The 18,014-nt window shown below is 40.0% G+C and overlaps 1 protein-coding gene across 2 annotated transcripts; it reads left to right on the top strand.

The window, feature by feature from the left end:
* The first annotated feature begins 2,208 nt into the window (after positions 1–2,208).
* On the top strand, positions 2,209–15,056 carry LOC110478200 (cytochrome P450 2J4-like). 2 transcript variants are annotated; one of them, XM_085587241.1, is made up of 10 exons: positions 2,209–2,322; positions 5,570–5,683; positions 7,055–7,217; positions 8,709–8,858; positions 9,477–9,637; positions 10,361–10,537; positions 11,268–11,409; positions 12,735–12,922; positions 13,316–13,457; positions 14,640–15,056. In XM_085587241.1, exons 3-10 carry the CDS (start codon positions 7,091–7,093, stop codon positions 14,816–14,818), a joined length of 1,266 nt encoding a protein of 421 aa, XP_085443367.1. In that variant the 5' UTR covers positions 2,209–2,322; positions 5,570–5,683; positions 7,055–7,090; the 3' UTR covers positions 14,819–15,056. The 2 variants fall into 2 exon arrangements, with proteins under 2 accessions (XP_085443367.1, XP_021400382.2); XM_021544707.4 differs by lacking the exon at positions 2,209–2,322 and having other exon boundaries at positions 5,377–5,683.
* Positions 15,057–18,014: the final 2,958 nt, after the last annotated feature.

Below are 18,014 nucleotides of genomic sequence, written 5' to 3'. Positions count from 1 at the left end.
AGGTGTAAAAGAATGAGTTCATGCAGCATGAAGCTTAATTATTGTCTTTAATAAGAAAATCAAAAGGGAATTTAATAATTTGAAGACTATCTTCTTTCCCCTTTTATCATATCCTAGGTTATGATATTATGTGAACAATAGAAAGAGATTATTTTTATACCCATCAGATTATATGATGTATTCTAACTTTTCTTTTAAAAAATGTTTCATTTTATGCTAAGTTTTAAGATCTTCTGGTTCAAATTTTGAAGATGAAACTATGCACAAGTTCTATCAGATCTGTGGAAAAGATCAAATAAATGGAAGAAGCAGGCAAAACTTCTAATCCTTATTGATTTGTGGATCCCAGAAGTTTACCAGAGGAGTTTGTACCAGTGTGTAGCAAACTTTAACTTGAGACTTACTTTTCATACTTACTGATATATTGCACAATATTTTTCAACATTTTGTTCAAGAACCTAGTTAATGCTACCTTCAAGACTAAATAGGAGATTAAGGAAAGCCATACAACTATACAAGTTGTCCGTTTCAAAATTTTATCATCATTTCTCTGAGCAGGCTTGCTGAATTTTTCAGTCTGCACTTGTCAGCTCACAAAGTTTCTGCAAAATCAAGGTTATTGATTGGAATCAATGTATGTTATGATCCTGAAATATAAAGATTTAATGCTATCTGTGGGCTTCTTAAGAACTGAATTAAGCTTCAAGAAACTGAGAGTTGCAGACATGGACACTCATTTCAGTTCATTTTCTAATGAGCTCATTTTATGTGTGTGGGGGTTAGTAAAAGAAAATGTGGTAAATACAATCTTGCATGATTCGTCTTGAAAAATATGTAGATGACAATTGGTCTTTTTTTTCTGCAGTGGATTGTAATAACTTCAGGTTCCAACAGGAAACACAGGAGCAGTTTTATAGAGCAGCAGTGAAACTGCAGCATTTTCTTGCCTTACCTTCCTGAGCAACCACCTCTTGACTTCTCTGTGCAGCATGCAACGCTTCTGCTCTAGTGTGCTGCATGTAGAGATACTTTAGCAAGACTTGGAAGTAGAGCAGCTATCAGAGGCCAAGGACCATGCCTGTGTGGTTCTGTTATCTGTTTAGGTTTTTTGGGCAGAGAAGTGGAAACAGAAAAATTTGGTAAGCATCATTTCCAGAAGCATGGTTCTATGAATCTTACAGTTGAAGAGTTAAAGTGACAAAAAACAGAGGGAAGCAATTTGAAATGCAATAACTTTTATGGTTTTTCAGCCAATTCTGGCAGTTTCATATGTATATAAAAAATTGTAGTATTACTGAGTTATACTATTGAGCAGTTATTTATCCACCCATTTTTTCAGATGTAGCTGGTATTTGAGACTTTAAAATGAGTTACTTGATGAAACAATCTAACTTCACTTGCTGCCTGTGTGCATTGGAACTTCATTTCTTTATTTGTTTTATTGCTTCCCAATTCATTCACCTGGTCCTGTCTGGTTAAAAGGAAGTTAGTGCTGTTCTTATTTTTGCACAGAATCACTTGTTAAGTTTGCAAGTTTTGCAACAGTTAAAGATCCCTGAAAGCTCTTGATGTTCTCATGCCCATCAGTGAGGGTATGATTTATACATTTAAAATTACCAGAAGTGAGTTGAGCCATGAAGTTGCCTATTAATAACAGTGATTATGATGCAACTTAAGAAAAGAAAACAAAAAAAAAGACAAAGGCTTAATGTGAGAGAAATCTGGGTCCAGTTGAATAAGTCTGGACCCACCAAGAGCATTAGACTGAGCCTGAGCCTTTGAACACTTTGGGCAGTGTGTTTTCCTGCTGCTAGGTGAGAGCAGCGGGAAAACTGAACTATACTGAGGCAAAGTAATTTCACAAAAGCTTGGGCTGAAGTTCACAAGGAGAGAAAAAGCAAGGAAGCTGTTCCAATACTGTGTATTTTTATATTTTCAGTATATGTGAGCAGTAGCTGTTCACATAAATCTTGCTTGCTCTCCTCTGACACAAACACTATTGCAAGAGCTGCATCTCCACTTAAGATGACAGGTATTAAGTTTGATTGTTTTGAGCAGATGAGGAAATCTGCTTTTGTAAAGAAGGCTTCAGGCCACAGGAGTGGGAAGCAAAGAAGATCGTCTTTAGGAAGGTGTGAAGCAAATGATGAATGTGCATACTGGGGGTGGAAAGGGTTCCTGGCACACCCCTGTCCAGAGTGTGTGTCATCTGCTCTGACAAAAAAACAGGGCTCGTTTTTTGTCTGTTGCAGGAACAGATGTATTAGAAAACACAGCCCAGTGTTCTTGCTGTCTGGCCTGGCCTCAAGCTAAACAGCACAGGTATTGCTAAGCTGGTTTTGGGATTTTTTTGTGGGTTTGTTCTTGTTATTTCCCCACCTCGCCTCTCAGTGGAGACACTAATTTGGATTTCTCAGCTGTCCCATCCTCCCCTGCACTCCCTAATCTTTCAAGAGCTTCATAACAGGAGCTGTTAATTGGTTGAAGGCATCAGAATTTCTCTGGGGAAGGAGAGTTACTCTGACACTGTGAGAGGGAGAATGTGGCTTACAGCACAGCTGGAGTGAACAAAGACTGAGAAATGTGAGGAAATGAAATTCCCATTCTGTGTTTCTGTTCAGTTCAGAAAAAGAAAACTTTGCTAATATGCATTATAAATAAACTGTGTAGGTTTTTGCCTCCTGCTGTCATCTGTTTTGTTGGGACTTGAAGATTGATGAGCTTTTTAGGTTGCATAGACAAAGTACTGGAATGCGACTTGAACTTCAGATTCTGTTTCTAGATTTGTTCATAGCTTATCTGTGACCCTCATGATCTTGCTTTTTCTCTCTGGGCCTAATCAACCCTGATGTTTACTTTTTGAAAGAGCTTGAAAGTTGACTAATGAAAGTCAAGTTGTAGATGGCAGGTGTGACTGTTTCTGTGCTGTTCTTTCCCTGTATTTTATTTCTACTCCTCTGCTCTGCTCTGCAACCTTCATTAGAAAAGAGGGTTTTCTGAACTGTCTAAACATCTTCCATCTCTGCCAAGGAGCTCTTGTGACAGTATTTGTCAGATAATAATGAGTAAGGCTTGCATGGAGAGGTGATGTTCACGTATAATGAAGATATTGGAACTAGGAAAACTGATTTTCCCCAAAACAACTTGCAGAAAGCTTCTCTAAACACCTGCCCCTACCTGCTTGATCTCACAATTACTTTATTTGTATTTTAGTCCTTAATCTGTTGCGCATAAGTCTTGCAAGTCACACACATTGATGAAGTTCATTTAAATTCTATCACTCTGCATTACAATTAAATGTAGCATCCATCACTTTCTCTTCCTGCTAGTAATATATAGTCATCCCAGTCATCTCAAAATAAAACCAGTTGGTATATCTAATCTTATAGAGATTTACCAACTTTTTGGCATCACTGGCATGCAGTGAGAACAAAACTAGAAAAAGCATGAGCTCCAGCTATTAGGAAGGAAAGGGACTGCTGTAAACATTCCTCTTTTTGTTTTCCCATTGCTTTCATTGTTGTTTGTTCTGTTTGGGCTGTTTGGTTGGACAATTTTGCCTGTTTTGGTGTTATAATGCAAGGCTGTTTAGGTGAAAGCAGTGCAGACCTTGCACCAGTGCTGTGGTGCTCTATGTCCTGATGGTGTGGGAGCTACCAAGGCCTGGTGCCCTTTCAGTCTCCCTGGTTTGTGAAGTGCTGTGTAATCTTGGCAGTGTTCTGCAGTCAGCTGCAGAAGAGCTGAATAGAGAGAAGAATTTCATAAATTAACCATAGCACATACCATTTTCTCACTGAAGTGTCAGAAAGATGTAATTAATGTTGTACAGACAGTTTTACTTCTGGCATTTCCTAATGTTTGAGTATTTGCAGCCTCAGCATTCTTTTTGACAATTTTCCAGAGCAGTATCTATTAGCCCAGATGCTGCACTTGGAATGTCAGAAGCTATGGACAGAACAGAAAATTTGAGCTTTGTTCAGATGAATTTGCCCAGGGACAGAGGTTTAGAGACAGCCTAGGACCAACCCTTTCTTTCCTGGAGGACAGTATGGTTATTGCAAATATATTTGACATATATTGCAACTGCCTGAGCACTGGAAGAAATTTCTGGAATCCAGCTCAGATTAATTACTGTGTAAGGAAGGATTTTTTTCTCCAGGGAAGTGTTCTTGCCCTTGTTAACAGTGGTTGAGATAGGTGCCTTGAATACTACTGAAGAACTTGGATGAGTTGAATAAAATGTGAAAAGAGCTTTAAAAATATACCTGATGTCCTTTTTGCCAGCTGGTAAGTGACATCATTGGCTTATGCAAGGGGAGTTGCGAGGACGAGTTGAGTTTTTTTTTTAGACAGCAAATCTTGAGACAGAATGACAGCCTGCAGGGACATTTCTGCTGTGAGAGGAGCAACAGCCTCAGAGAAAGCACAGGAGAGACAGCAGGTGTGGGGTGGAACCAACAATTAAGATCAGTAATTGCCTTCTTGTGCTCTTTCTGCAGGGCTATGTATATTTTTGGGCAAGCATTCAGCACATATGGAGTTCTTTGTCTTCTGCAGCCTTTTGCAGGTGTTTAGATTCATCCCGTCTGATGGAATGAAAGACACTCCTTTGGGGAGCACTGCTCAGCCCCCTTTCTATAAGGCCTGCTGTTCTTCATAAGGCAGCTTGGTACCAATATCCCAAACAGCCTATTCCACTAGCTGTACACCAGAAATCTTCTAAGAACTTCTCCTGTTTGTAGGGATTTTTTTTGTGTGTGTTGAGGAGGTCTTTGCATGTGCTGCTTCCGGTGCTGTGAATTAAAAAGAAAAATAAAGCAAAGACTTACAGGCTCTGGAATAATTCTCCTGAGCAGGGCTCCTGCTACTGAGATAAGGCAAAAACTAATTAATAAATCCTCTTGGGGGACAAGAATTCAGCCCCAAAATGGAGTTTAATGTGAGATCTGTTACACTTTTTGCCAATAGCACTAGTTATATTTAATTCTTCACTGTGCTATTGGCAGTTCATCTGTATTGTTTACTGTGAAAACTCAAATTGCAGCACTTCATTGCTCTTAGTTCCCAAGTCTGCCTGTCCATCCACTGTACTACAAGGCTGCTGGCTGCCTCCTTTTACCTCTGCCCCAAGAGTTCTACCTGATGAGTGTTCCTGCTCTTGTCTGACAGCTGCAGCTTTGTACCTGAGTTTTTGGCATGCATGTATATAGTCAGTATTTTGAGTGACACATTCTGATTGCTCAAAGGGACGTTTCTGGCTGAGGTTCCCACCTTCTCTGACCCAGCCTCTGCTGGACCTTAAAATAATGGTATCAATTAGCATATTGCAACACAGCAATGTATTAAATAACACTCAAAAATGGAAATAATCCTCATTTTCTTGGATCAGGAAGAGTGGTAGGAAAAAAGGGAGGTGAAAATTCAGAAATCTTCAAAGTGACAGGGAAGAGTTAAGAAGAACAATTTCAACAGACAGATTTGTAGCAATTTTATAATACGAGTTTGGAAGTGTGAAATGATGATAAGTGTAATTCTTATATCCCTGGTTTTGTTTCTTCTGAGTGCACAGTTCCTGAATTTGCAATGGAAGAGTCGTGGATTTCCTCCTGGACCAACTCCATTTCCCATCATTGGAAGCATCTGGTGGATAAACTTTAGAGCTGATCATGGGAGCCTGAAAAAGGTATGTATTTTTGAATGTGAACTAAAGAGCTATTGAGGCAAAACCTGTAAAAAATGGTGATGGTTGTGGATAGGCTGATGTGATAACAGGGAGAACCCTGAGAGAAGGTGATTTGTAGAAGTGAAGTGCCTAACAAGTTAAGGTGAAAAATCTGCAGACAGTCTAATCCATATGAAAGCCTAATAATTTAATTTGAAAGTCTCATTCATATATGTGTGCAACTTAAACAGAATTGAACATATTCAGAAAAGACTTATGTTTTTAAGAGAATTTTTGGCCTTGAAAAAAAAAAAGTGATTTTCAGATTTCCCATCATAGGCATATATTGAAAATAATTTTAAATTAGGTACCTTGAATTTGGAGGATGTGAAAAGTGCACTAGTATATCTTCTGCTGTCATGGGATGGAAACAAGATTGTATCCAAGACTGTATTGGTAGCCAAATCGTTTCATCCATTGTTTCTCTGAAGTGCAGTCTGGGATGTGCTCTTTGCAGATAAATTAAAGATGTAAATGGTGGTGAAAGGAAATAATTGATGAGAAGAATTAGGTCCATGCTAAGCCTATTAATACAGATTCTTTCAGTTTTCAACATCCTCCGCTGAGCCAAAATGTCAGAAGAGAACACAACGTGTTAATATATTTTTCAAATTGCTGCCTCTCCTTATGTGCTAAGTACAACTTGCAGGTCAGAGAGTACCTGGCTGCAGCTGAAGGGAGCTTAAAAGACCATGATGCTAAAATTTTCTGATGGGTACATGTTGATCATTGTGAGAGGACAGATCTGTACTGGTTCTTGGTCCAGTGTCAGGGACTTTGTCCTTGAAGAATACGCACAGCATTGCTTGAGAGCAGTCCCCATCAGTACCCAGAGATGGGATCTATGCTTAGATGCCTCAGTTGACAGTATTTCAGTATAAGATGGGAAAATTCTTGCTATTGAAACATGAAATCTGCAGTACTTAGAACTCTAGAAGGGGAGTTACACCTGGAATTCATAATTTAAAGAAATTTTGGTTGTTGTTTGAGTCAATGAAATATGGAGTTGAATGGGCAGGTGAAATTTCACAGGAAACCTTCTATAGATCCATAAACACTCAAGGGTATTTATCCTATGGTTGAAAGCACAAAGCTAACCCAGGCCAAGTTCTAGAAAAGGACCATTTATTCTTTCATTGCTCACATTTCTGCGGGTGGTGTGTTCCCAGAGAGAGCCTAGACCCTTCCTGTGGAAAGCACCCCCATCACAAGACACATCCACTGTCCCTTTTCATCTCCTGAACCCCAGAGAGCAGGGCAGCAGCCCATCATGTGTGCATGTTTGTTGATGTTTCTCCCATGGGACTTTTTGGGCACTGATCTTACCTGCAGCTGGCAAAAACCTATGGCAACATCTGCACCCTGTGGATGGGTCACAGACCTGTGGTGGTGCTCTATGGGTTCCAAGCCGTGAAGAACGGTCTCACCAACAACTCGGAGGATGTTTCAGGGCGACTGCAGACCATCATTTTCAACAAAATGTCAAATGGAAAGGGTAAGATGTTCATGTCTGTGGAAGGACTTCACCCTTGACTTTCTTTGTTTCCTCTCAGGTTTTTCTTACTGAAAAAAACCTTTGTTCTCAACTGACTTTTTCTGTCTTCTGAAGGTGAATCATGTAATTCTGAAGCATCATCCTAAGTGGCCTCCAAATCCCACTGTCACATATTTCAGAATCATATCAGAGCAGCATGGTCAACATTCTTAGTGCTGTCTGTGTGTCCTGATTTGAAATAATCTTGAGTCTGCAGCCTCCTTTGCAAGCCGAGACAAAAGTAAATCTTTATGCTCCCAGTTGTTTGTTTACAGCAAAGGCTGCTGTAAGGAAAGCATATACAAAACTTTGATCTAGTCTTGTTCCGAAGTACAAAGTCACAGGAAGGTCAGTGGAGCTTCAAATTTATTAGCCAGAGTGTTCAAAGCATTGTACTGTGTATCACAAACACTGTTGAATCACAGTGGAGGGAGAATAGAGAGTGATGTGTTTAAAACAGAAGTAATTGAACATGTTTCTATCCACCTCTTATCCAGAGAATGTACAGCAGATGCCTTTACCATCAGCCAGGATTTGTTTAATGTGAACTACAGTCAAAAAAGCTTTAATTTGTAATACTAGCTAATGTAAGTAGAGAAAAACTACTTTAAGGTATAGAGATGATCAAGTCTGGGGCCATTTCAGTCCATTTGGAAGGATCTATATTGCTACTTTTTATCGGGGTGCTGTGGACAAAAGTAGCTGGGTTGTGACAAGTGCCCTAAAACTAGCAATTTGTAGCAGGGATGGCTTTAGCTCAGCTGCAAGTTTGTGACTGCAGCACAAATACCACCTGCCTCTTCCTAGTTCCCAGGACAGCAAAATAGGGGAGAATTATCCCAAGTTCTAAAGAAGCAGGAGTGAGCTGGCTTTCCCAGGGAGAAGTGCAGGCTAGACTTGTGGAGGGAATTTCCCTACCAAGCAGATTAAATGGTTCATGCTGGGTGGTCTCTGCTAGAACACAGACCCACAGCAGAGCAGCCTGGGATTCCTTTCTGTCCCACAGGAACTCTTGATCTTAAGAAACTGATTGCAGATTGGCTAAAGCCTACTTTTCATTCTCATTTTGGCTGGGTGGTTCTTGCCCCAGCTTCATTGTCTTTCCAGAAAGGACCTTTCCAGGATGAGAACTCAATATTTAGTGTAAAGATCTTGGTAGAACAGGGTCCCTCAAAGAGTAGTCTCCCTACCAGAGACTAATGCTTCAGAAAAAAATAGGACTACATTTGGAAGGCAGGTGTGCGAGTCCAGAGGTCCAAGTGGGTATTTTGCAGGGATAGTAGCACCAAGATGTTTTCTCTGCCTCTAACAACACTCAGTTCAAAGAACACTGCCCTGATGTGTCCCTCCTCTTTGAGTGACAGCATGATGAGAAGGTGACTCTTGCTGTGTTTATCATTTACAATTGTATGAACTTTATTGTGACATAAACTTCATTCTTGATGGCTAAAGGTATCTTGGTATCAAATGGTCTCATCTGGAAACAACAGAGACATTTTGGAATTGGAACTCTCCGAAAACTGGGAATGGGGAATAAAGGAATGGAGCGTGGGATACAAACTGAGGCCCATTACCTGGTGGAGTTCTTCAGAGACAAGGAGGGTATGGCATTGATACAGTGCTTGTGCTTGGGGGCAGACACAATACAGACTGCTTGACTCTAAGGGTAAAGACTACTTTTGTTACAGAATAGAATGGATTTAGAGCTTGCCTTAGATTTGCAGATTTAGGATAAGGTGCTAAAGAACTGCAGACCACAAGTTCTGTGGTGTTAGCTAACAGTCTGGAAAAAGAAACATGAAGGAATACAGCAAGGGAATCCCTGAACCCAAAATAATGAAGTTTCTTTACTTATTTATTTTTTGACAAAAGAATCCCTTAGAACTCTTGAGATTATTGTACAATTGGACCTCAGCAGTTTGTATTTTGGGATCAACACCAAGACTGAGATAAAAAAAAAATAAAAAAGAAAGCAAAAAGGAAAGCAAATTAAAAAAAAAAATCAAGGCCAGGAATTAAAGATTTGAGATTTTCCTGTCCTCATTTTTGAGTGAGACATATCTTTTGTTACATTTTTTAGTGAAGTTTGGGTGTTTCTAAGTAACAGTATAAATATTATAGAGGACAACTATTACAAAATGTCACTGTAATCTTGCTCTCCCAAATAGCAAAGGAGGAGAAGGAAGTGCTTTGGAGATGAGTGTTTTTTTCTGTCTGCAGGAGAAGCTGTGGACCCTTCCTTTCCCATTGTCCATGCTGTCTCCAATGTGATTTGTGCTGTGGTTTTTGGACATCGTTTCTCCCTAGAGGATAAAACTTTCCGCCAGCTGATTGAAGCCTTCAATCATATAGTGGCTTTTGGGAACAGCTACTTTTATTATGTGAGAATATTATTTATGAGATTATATATTACTGATTAGAATATTACTAATACACAATTTATTTGATTATTGGGCTCATTATTTATTGCAATATAATAATATTAGTATGTATATTGTTAAAGTATTGCACTATTGGATACTGATAAATAGTCTGACTGTGAATATGAACTGGACCTGCAATGCTTTGGGTTTGACATGGTTCAATTATGAATATTGTATTAATAATCTTTATTAGAATGTCTTTGCAAAGGTAATATGCTTGGGATAATGACCTTATCTGTAATGGAAATACCAGTATTGTTAAGGGGAAAAGATGATGCTCTGTGTGAGAACGAAAGAGAAGGTTTTTTTTTGGTTTTTTTTTTTTTTTTTTTTGGTGCTAAGGTGATAGACATAAATGTTTACTAACATTAGATTTATTAATATTGATACATCTATTTGCAAAAGTAAATTATTTTATTGGTGAATTACAGGGCATATACAAATGGAGTTATGCAGTAAGGATGGGGAAAATCTAGGATGGAAACTGTGCTATCCCTAATTTGTGATTTTAATGTGTGTTTATGTACTCAGCATGCACTAAACATTTCTTTTATGCCACAGGATTTTTCCCAGAGAAATTAATCCAGCAGTTTAGCACCAAAAATGTCCATGCTATATCTCTATCACAAGACTTGTTTACAGTGTCACTAACTGCCTCTGTGCTGAATTCTTGCTGCCCAGATAAGTGAAGTGTTCCCGTGGTTTGTAGAGCACCTCCCAGGACCTTTACGGACAGCAAAAATTTCCCGGGATTTTGTTCATTCCTTTGTAAGGCAGGAAATCAAAAGCCACAGGGAAAAAGGCAGAACAGATGAACCAGAAGATTTCATTGACTTTTACCTGAAGCAGATAGAGAAAGTGAGTGATTAACAACCATAACAGGCTCCCTGCCCCTTCCCTGCTGTTGTCTGTCCACAACAACATTACTGCAGAACTCTGCAAACACAACTTAAAAACTCTGCTGCCTAGCTCAAAACATGAACTTTGAATAGTTAGTTCAATAACTTGTTCTAGAAGTACAAATTATTTACACTGGTTTGTTATAATATTTTGGAATCTTTAGTGAGGGTTGGGCAGTAGGGAGGACCTTGAAAAGGTGCAGGTATTTAAATGGCTGTTAAATTCTGATTCTTGCCTTGTATTATTTTTGTGCTTAGTAGTGCTGTATGAGTATCATGACAATCTTAAAATGTCAGTCTCTGCTCTGAAAGAAAGCATAAATCTTTAAAAGGATAACATATATTAGATTGCTGAAATCAGCAAATGTGCTGAAAGTGGCACAGGTGGGATAAAACTACCTAGAAATGTGTTTTTCTGCAGTGGAAGTTAACAGAATTCATCATGCCACATTAAAAGGTAGCATAATAGGATTTATACACCTGACACATTCAACAGCACCTGTAATTTAACAGTATCAGTGTACTCATTTGAGTAAAGTCTTTGCCTGTATCTGTGTTCTGCTCAGGTATCTGAGCAGGCATTTTTTTGTCCTCTAGAAATCTTGTTCCTTTAGATACAGTGATCACTCTCTGTCTCAGTGCTGTTACACAGCATTACTCCATTTTATCTTTCTTACTGATACTTGTAGACTAAAAAAGTCCCCAGTTCTACGTTTGATGAAGACAACATGGTGCAGTCAGTTTTTGACCTTTTCCTGGGTGGCTCAGAGACCACAGCCACCACTCTGCGCTGGGCTCTGCTCTATATGTTGGTTTACCCTGACATCCAAGGTGAGTAGTACACACAAGCATGGATATGATTCAAGTAGAGCAATTTCCTCTTATAGTTTTTTCTTTTAATTTTTTTTTGTTTTGGTTAAGATCAAGCTCATTTTTTAAAAAAATAAATGTTTTGAGATTTGCTTTTAATAAGCGAATGTAGTAAAAAAAAATTCAGACAGATTTTAAAAGAATTTCAGGGATATTCAGGTTCTGATACTGTATTGGATACTGTTGACTTTTGTCAGACTCTTTCAGCACTGTAAGTATATAATGGGAGATACAGGCTGAAAACACACAAGGTGAAATAAGATTTTGGGTTAGGGCAAAGTGATGCTTTTCTGGTATCCAGAATGTTTAATAAGGTTATATTATTTGAGTTAATTAACTAAGACATTGGTCAAATTTCTGTAAAATAGATATATTTATTTTAATGTATGGGAATGTTAAACAGAGAAGGAAGACAATAATGGGAAGACAAAAAGATGATCCAGAAATTCTGGACAAGAGCATAGTTGCACACTAGTTTCAAAATTTTTGGGTGATTTGGTAGAGGGTTTTCAGAGGTTATGAATTACTAAGCCAAGTACATGTTCTTGAGTCTCAGGCTGAGGGCTAGAAATTCTTGTCATGCTTGTGGTGCTAGAATGGAATGCTTGAACAGAGCCCTGTGCACACACATGCACTTCAAATTCTGATAAATCATAAAGAAAAAAACAAAGCCACTTAACTTACTAGCCTCAGTTTTCAGTACGAAATCTGACCCCAAATCATCTGAGGCTGTATAAGGTGTGTAAGTAAAGCTTAGATAGCAGCCCAAAGAGATTAACACTTGATGGTGGTTTAGTAATACGATCCTGTTCAGTTCTCAGCATTACACGTGTCAGCTTGATGTGATGGCTTTTTTGCAACATCCTCATTAGTGTGCTGTGAGTCTTTATTTACCTGAAGTAAAATCAACAGCTTAACTGAATTGATGTCTTAGTAAGAAGGTCTTATTATACTTATAGTTTTCTCCTCCTTTAACTATAATACTCCATAAATCTGTTTGGCTTGTGGAAAGAGGGTCTGAATATAAAACCTATCAATTAGGAAACAGAGTGTAGTAAAATCATAACTAGCTGGTTATGATTTATACAAATCATACATTTATACAGATGCATTTGTACATATATACATTTGTACAAATGCATTTATACTTTAGGATATGGTAAGTATGAATTATTTTTATATTGCAATTTTTTCTATCATTACTATACTTCAAAAAGGAAATGAAAGTTTGTTTCATCCAAAACAGTGCTCTTCATCTATAATGGATATTTAATTTTTTTTTTTAGACAAAGTCCAGAGAGAGCTGGATACTGTTCTGAGTCCTTCCCATCTCATCTGCTATGAGGATCGGAAGAAGCTGCCCTACACAAATGCTGTGATTCATGAGATTCTCCGCTTCAGCAGCATTATATTAATCACACTTCCCAGAGAAGCTGTGAAGGATACCACTCTTTTGGGGTATCATGTTCCAAAGGTACAGATATCCTGTCTATTCCAGTGTGATCTTTGACCACAAGTAAAGGTTTATCATTAAACCCTTTCCCCTCCAGTTCAGGGGAAGAAATTTCACTAGATTTAGGATACAGTGCTAAAGAACTGCAGACCACACATTCTATGGTATTTGCTAACAGACTGGAAAAAAAGACATGAAGAAATTGAGCAGGGAAACACTGAAGTTTCTTCGCTTATTTTTTGACAAAAAAAAAAAAAATCCTCAGAACCCTTGAGATCATTCTCTTCCCCCTAATTATACAACCTTTCATTTCTGCTGCCTTTCTGTGTGCACAATTATAGCTGGAATCTGTTTGTGTCCTTTTCTTCTGGATGTGTGAGAGACAGAACTGTGCCAACTGCCTCTTCCTTTCAGGGCACTCTAATCATGGCAAATGTAGACTCAGCTCTTTTTGACCCTGCCTATTGGGAGACGCCTCACCAGTTCAACCCTAGCCATTTCTTAGACAAGGGTGGAAATTTTGTGACCCGAGAGGCCTTCTTAGCCTTCTCAGCAGGTGAGTGCACTGAGAACTGAACTCAGGTGTATGGCTTAGATGAAGCTGTGTTATTTTCATTGTGGAGAATGCCAAAGGAGAGTGTAACCCTGAACTGCAGGAGCACGTGGTGTTCCTAGCCCAGAAAAATGTTTGACTGCAAAAATAAGTTGTTTGGCAATTGTATAAACACTTTATCTTAGATTTTTGTGAAAATGCAGAGAAGATAAAATGAGTAAGGTCACAGAATTCCCAATCACTTAGGAACTTGAGTCCTTACACTGTTGCCCTTTGTCCTCCTCTTTATATGGTGGCTTATGCCATTACGGTGGATATTCTGTGGCAGGCTGCTGTGCTGGAGCTGATTTATTTTTTATAGATAATTCAATATTCATCAGTGCATAGAGATGAATAATCCAGAAGCTGGATTGAATACATCCAGAAGTCTATGTCTTTTCTGTGGAGCTTCTGGAATCATTCTTTCAACAGTGTGTGAGTTTATAGAAGCTTAAACAAACAAAAGCTCTTGGAGATCATGCCAGGAGGGAATAGCCTGGTTGTCAGAGCTGTAAGCTAAGCTGTGAAAATGTCAGCCTCGGGTTTCTGGTCTAAATTGGGCAGAAGAGGAATTGGATTCTCACATACAAATTGAATGACCTGACCACTGCATTTCAGAGTTTGTCACTGTCTGTCTCTGGGAATTATATCCTGGACAGAGTTAATTGATAAATTGGGAAGAGATTTTTCTTTAGCAAGTTGTTTTCACTGAAACCGTTATATAGGAAAATGTTTCTTCAGGTGTAGAATGTCCTCTGTCGTCTGATTTTTTCGCTGTTATTAGGGAAGATAAGTCAGCCTGTACTAAGTAGAAGCTGTGAAGGAACCTAAAGATGCTTTCTTGTTTTTATTTGGAATCAAAATACTGAAATCCCTTTCATAAAACTAGGGAGTCCTATAGATTGGGAAGCAAGAATGAAACTTCTGAGAAGCATCTCTGGTATCTTTTCTATAATCTCGGCAGAGCCTGCAAAGATGAATTGCAGACATGCCAGTTGTACGTCCAGTTCAATCTGAGAGGAAAAGGTCAAATTCAGCAAAGCTCTTTGTTCCTTGATGAGCAATGCTCCTGTGAAAAGCTGGGAAACAGGTGCGGGTTACAGACCTTTGTGGGGACTGACTTCTCTTTCTGTTCATCTTTTGCAGGTCACCGTGTTTGTCTGGGAGAGACAATAGCCAAGATGGAGCTTTTCATCATGTTCTGCAGCCTGTTGCAGAAATTCAAGTTCACTGTACCAGAAGGAGTTAAGGAAATCAACACAGACATTATCTTTGGGAGCACCATGAAGCCCCATCCATACAAGCTCTGTGCAGTTCTGCGCTAGGTTGCTCAGTATTGGAGATTTAAGAGGCACAGGCACAGGTTTGGTAGTGTGCTAGGATTTGTGCAGCTTTATGGTTCTCATTTTTAGCTCAGATTCAGTGCAAATCTCTCCTTGTTGTATGCCTTAGAAGCCAGCCCTGAAAAATACTCTGGTTTTCCTGTGTCTGGAAAGTGTCTGTATTTCTTTTTTTTTTTTTTTTTTCCCTGCTGTGTTACAAATGAAATAAATGTAGACGATTATTGCTCTGTCTAGTCTTACTGGAAACTTGTCAGAATTTTACTGGAGGGAGGAGGAACATGAGAGGAAGATTCTGAGCAGTCTTCCCCTGCATTCTCAAATCCAGAATGGTGTGTTTGGAATGCTGTTCCCAGAGGTGGTGGCTCTGGGCATTACCAAAACTCCCAGGTATGGTTACTTGGGAGCACAAAGCTGTGGAGGGGCACCTCGACTTGCTGGGAGCAGCTTTGTCTATTTAGCCAAGAGCCATGGGCAGATGAGTGCTTGAGGCTGGAAGTAAAAGAGAGACAACAGGGCAACTCTTCATTTGGCTGTGAGGCTTGTGACTCAGGCCAAGAGCAAAGGCAAACCCCTGCTATTGTCTGCTGGAAATTGCAGATGGAAGCCCCACTGCTGGTGAAATGCAGTGGGTGGAAACAGATAAGGGCCAGTGGGCTGGCCTGGATTTTTTTTTTTTTACATATACTCTTATGGTGCATTTGAGAAGCATTTCTATGAAGGTGGGAGTCCTCTCACATGCTAGGGTTCATAATGACAATGATGTATGACAGATTAGGTTTGCCATGTCTTTTCATTGATGCCCAAAGCACAGTTCAGGGGGCAGCTTGCAGTCTGCGGTTTTGTGCAGCAAAGCTTGGTGCCTGCAAAGGAGGGGCAGGGCAGGAGACTGATGTGGTATTCCCCAAAGGCTGTGGGAGAATCAAAGGTCTAGAGAGTTTTCTGTGAGCAGAGGGGCAGCTGCACACAAGCAGCCTTCTGACAGCTGAGCTGAGCCCACTGAGTCCAAATACACACAGAGGTGCAAGGTGCAGCTGGCAGGAGCAGTGCCCAAGAGAGCTAGTGGATGGGTATTGGTGCTGGGATCCCTGACACGGGAAGAATGATGTGCAGAACCAACATATTAGAAGGCTAATTAATTACTTTATTTACTATACTATAACTATATTACACTACATTAACCTAACAAGAACTATCACAAATTAACTAGAAAACCCATGACCCTCTCCTGAGAGTACCTACACACAGTGGATTGAACTGGTCAGTGAATCCAAGAAACCACTAGCAGAGTCCAATTAACAAATCACCTTGGGGAAACAATCTCCAGAACACATTCCACATGTGCACAACAACAAGCAGTAGCAAGTGAGATAAGAATTGTTTTGATCATTCTTTTCTCTGCTTCTCTCACAGCTTCTCTCAGGAAAAATCCTGAGAAAGCTAAGTCTCTCTCTGTTCAGAGGACATGTGAATACCACAGATGGCAAGCATCAGCAGCCACTTGCACTGTGAGACTGGCCTTCTTAGCCACCCAATGAGATTTAAAACCCAAGGCCAAAATGAGGGTTACTGCTGTAACCTGTTACCAGCTGTTACTTCTTGAATAAAAGACTTTACAATTGTTATCACAAGCATGCTTCAAGGACTCGTTGGCATTGCTCTCTTTATCCATTGTGTCATGGACTGAAAGGAGATGAGAGAGGAGAATGGGCCAGCAGCTCTCCTGAAAAAAGTGAGAGGGGGAGGATTCACTTGTTTCTGTCCTTCTGAGCTGTCAGCCAGCTCCAACCCCTGCTTCCCCAGACAATTCTCTTCATGGAAGCTGTGGCAAATACAGCTTACAAAACCTTATCAGGCTTCTCTCTTCCCAATCCTCCAGCACCATCTTGTATGAGGAGAAAAGCAGTTTATATTCCCTTTGACATCTCTCCCAAAGACTTGGCAAAGCTGTTTGGCAGCTGCCTTCCTACATGCAGGTTGTTCATATCTAGGCTGAGAGGTACAATCACCAGAATGTGGCTAATCTGTATGGAAAAGTCAGAATGAGCCTGGAGAGGCAGGGGAGATGCAGAGCAGCCAGCCAGGACTGTGCAGGGGCCAGATGGGATGGCAAGTGGGCAGGGCAGGCAAGCCTTGGGGCTGTGAGTCTCCTCCCAGGAACACTTTGGAAAATACTAAACTCAGACTTGGGAGTAGTTTGAGATACAGAAAATGCAAAACTAGTGAAGGAGTTAAAACTCCCAAAAGTGGTCTCAAAATGGGTAATTCAGCTTTTCAGGTTGATCCTAGCTCTCGGTTCAATCAGTGGCCAGCAAGATGGGTAAATGTTATTTAACCTGTTATTTTATGTTCTGCCCTGTTTCTGGAGCAAGCCAATGTCCTTCACACCTCACAGATTTTATTTCTAGCTGTCCTAGTTCTGTAAGTTTGGTATGTGAGCAGCAAGGTCATCTAGGTGACTTCCCAGAGCGCCATATGCTGCTGGCTAAGTCAGATGAGCTGAGTCTAAGCTAATTCTGTTCCTGTGCAAGTGCCAAATCTGTATTGATCATGTTCAAATGCCACCCTTTGCAGAGCTGGAGTTGCTCAGTTGCATGAGAACACTTGTGAAAGAAATCCTCAGAGGCAGCAGTATGTCATTGTTGCTCCTGCTGCAGGCAATCCAGGGGGATTAGCCACAGGCAGGTGGAGGGGGTGAAGAAATTTTGTTTTCTGCTTGGTCAAGGAGACTGCAGCCCCACTTCCCTGTACAGTTGAGCAGGGAGTGTGAGGACACTTAGGTGTCCAACAAACTCCTGTTACCCAATGATCAGTTGGAGTCTTTTATGGTCTATGTGTGCCCTAGGCACAAAATTAAAAGGTAGAGCTATCCCCCAAATACCTTTCATTATAAACTGTGAGGAAAAATATTAAAGGAATAGCAGAGTACATCAGAATCAACAGTATGGGGGCAAGTTAAGTAGGAAAGCACATTGTTGATGCATATGATGGCTACTGATGAGCCTGAATTTTCAGTAACCCCACTGCCCTTGGGTGTGCGGTCAACCCTCAGGAAATTTTTTTTATTTCTCATTCTTGCAAAAGGTTTTTTATGAAACCAGGGCTGTGGGCAGAGATTTTTGTCACAGCTGGAGTCATGGCACAAGGAGGTGTATAATTAACCTATGTTTTGTGTCCCTTG

Source organism: Lonchura striata, chromosome 9 (assembly GCF_050655825.1).
Source record: "Lonchura striata isolate lonStrDom1 chromosome 9, ASM5065582v1, whole genome shotgun sequence".
Lineage (NCBI taxonomy): Eukaryota > Metazoa > Chordata > Aves > Passeriformes > Estrildidae > Lonchura > Lonchura striata.
Note: the sequence above shows the minus strand (reverse complement) of the source record. Positions and strands in the feature narration are given on the sequence as shown.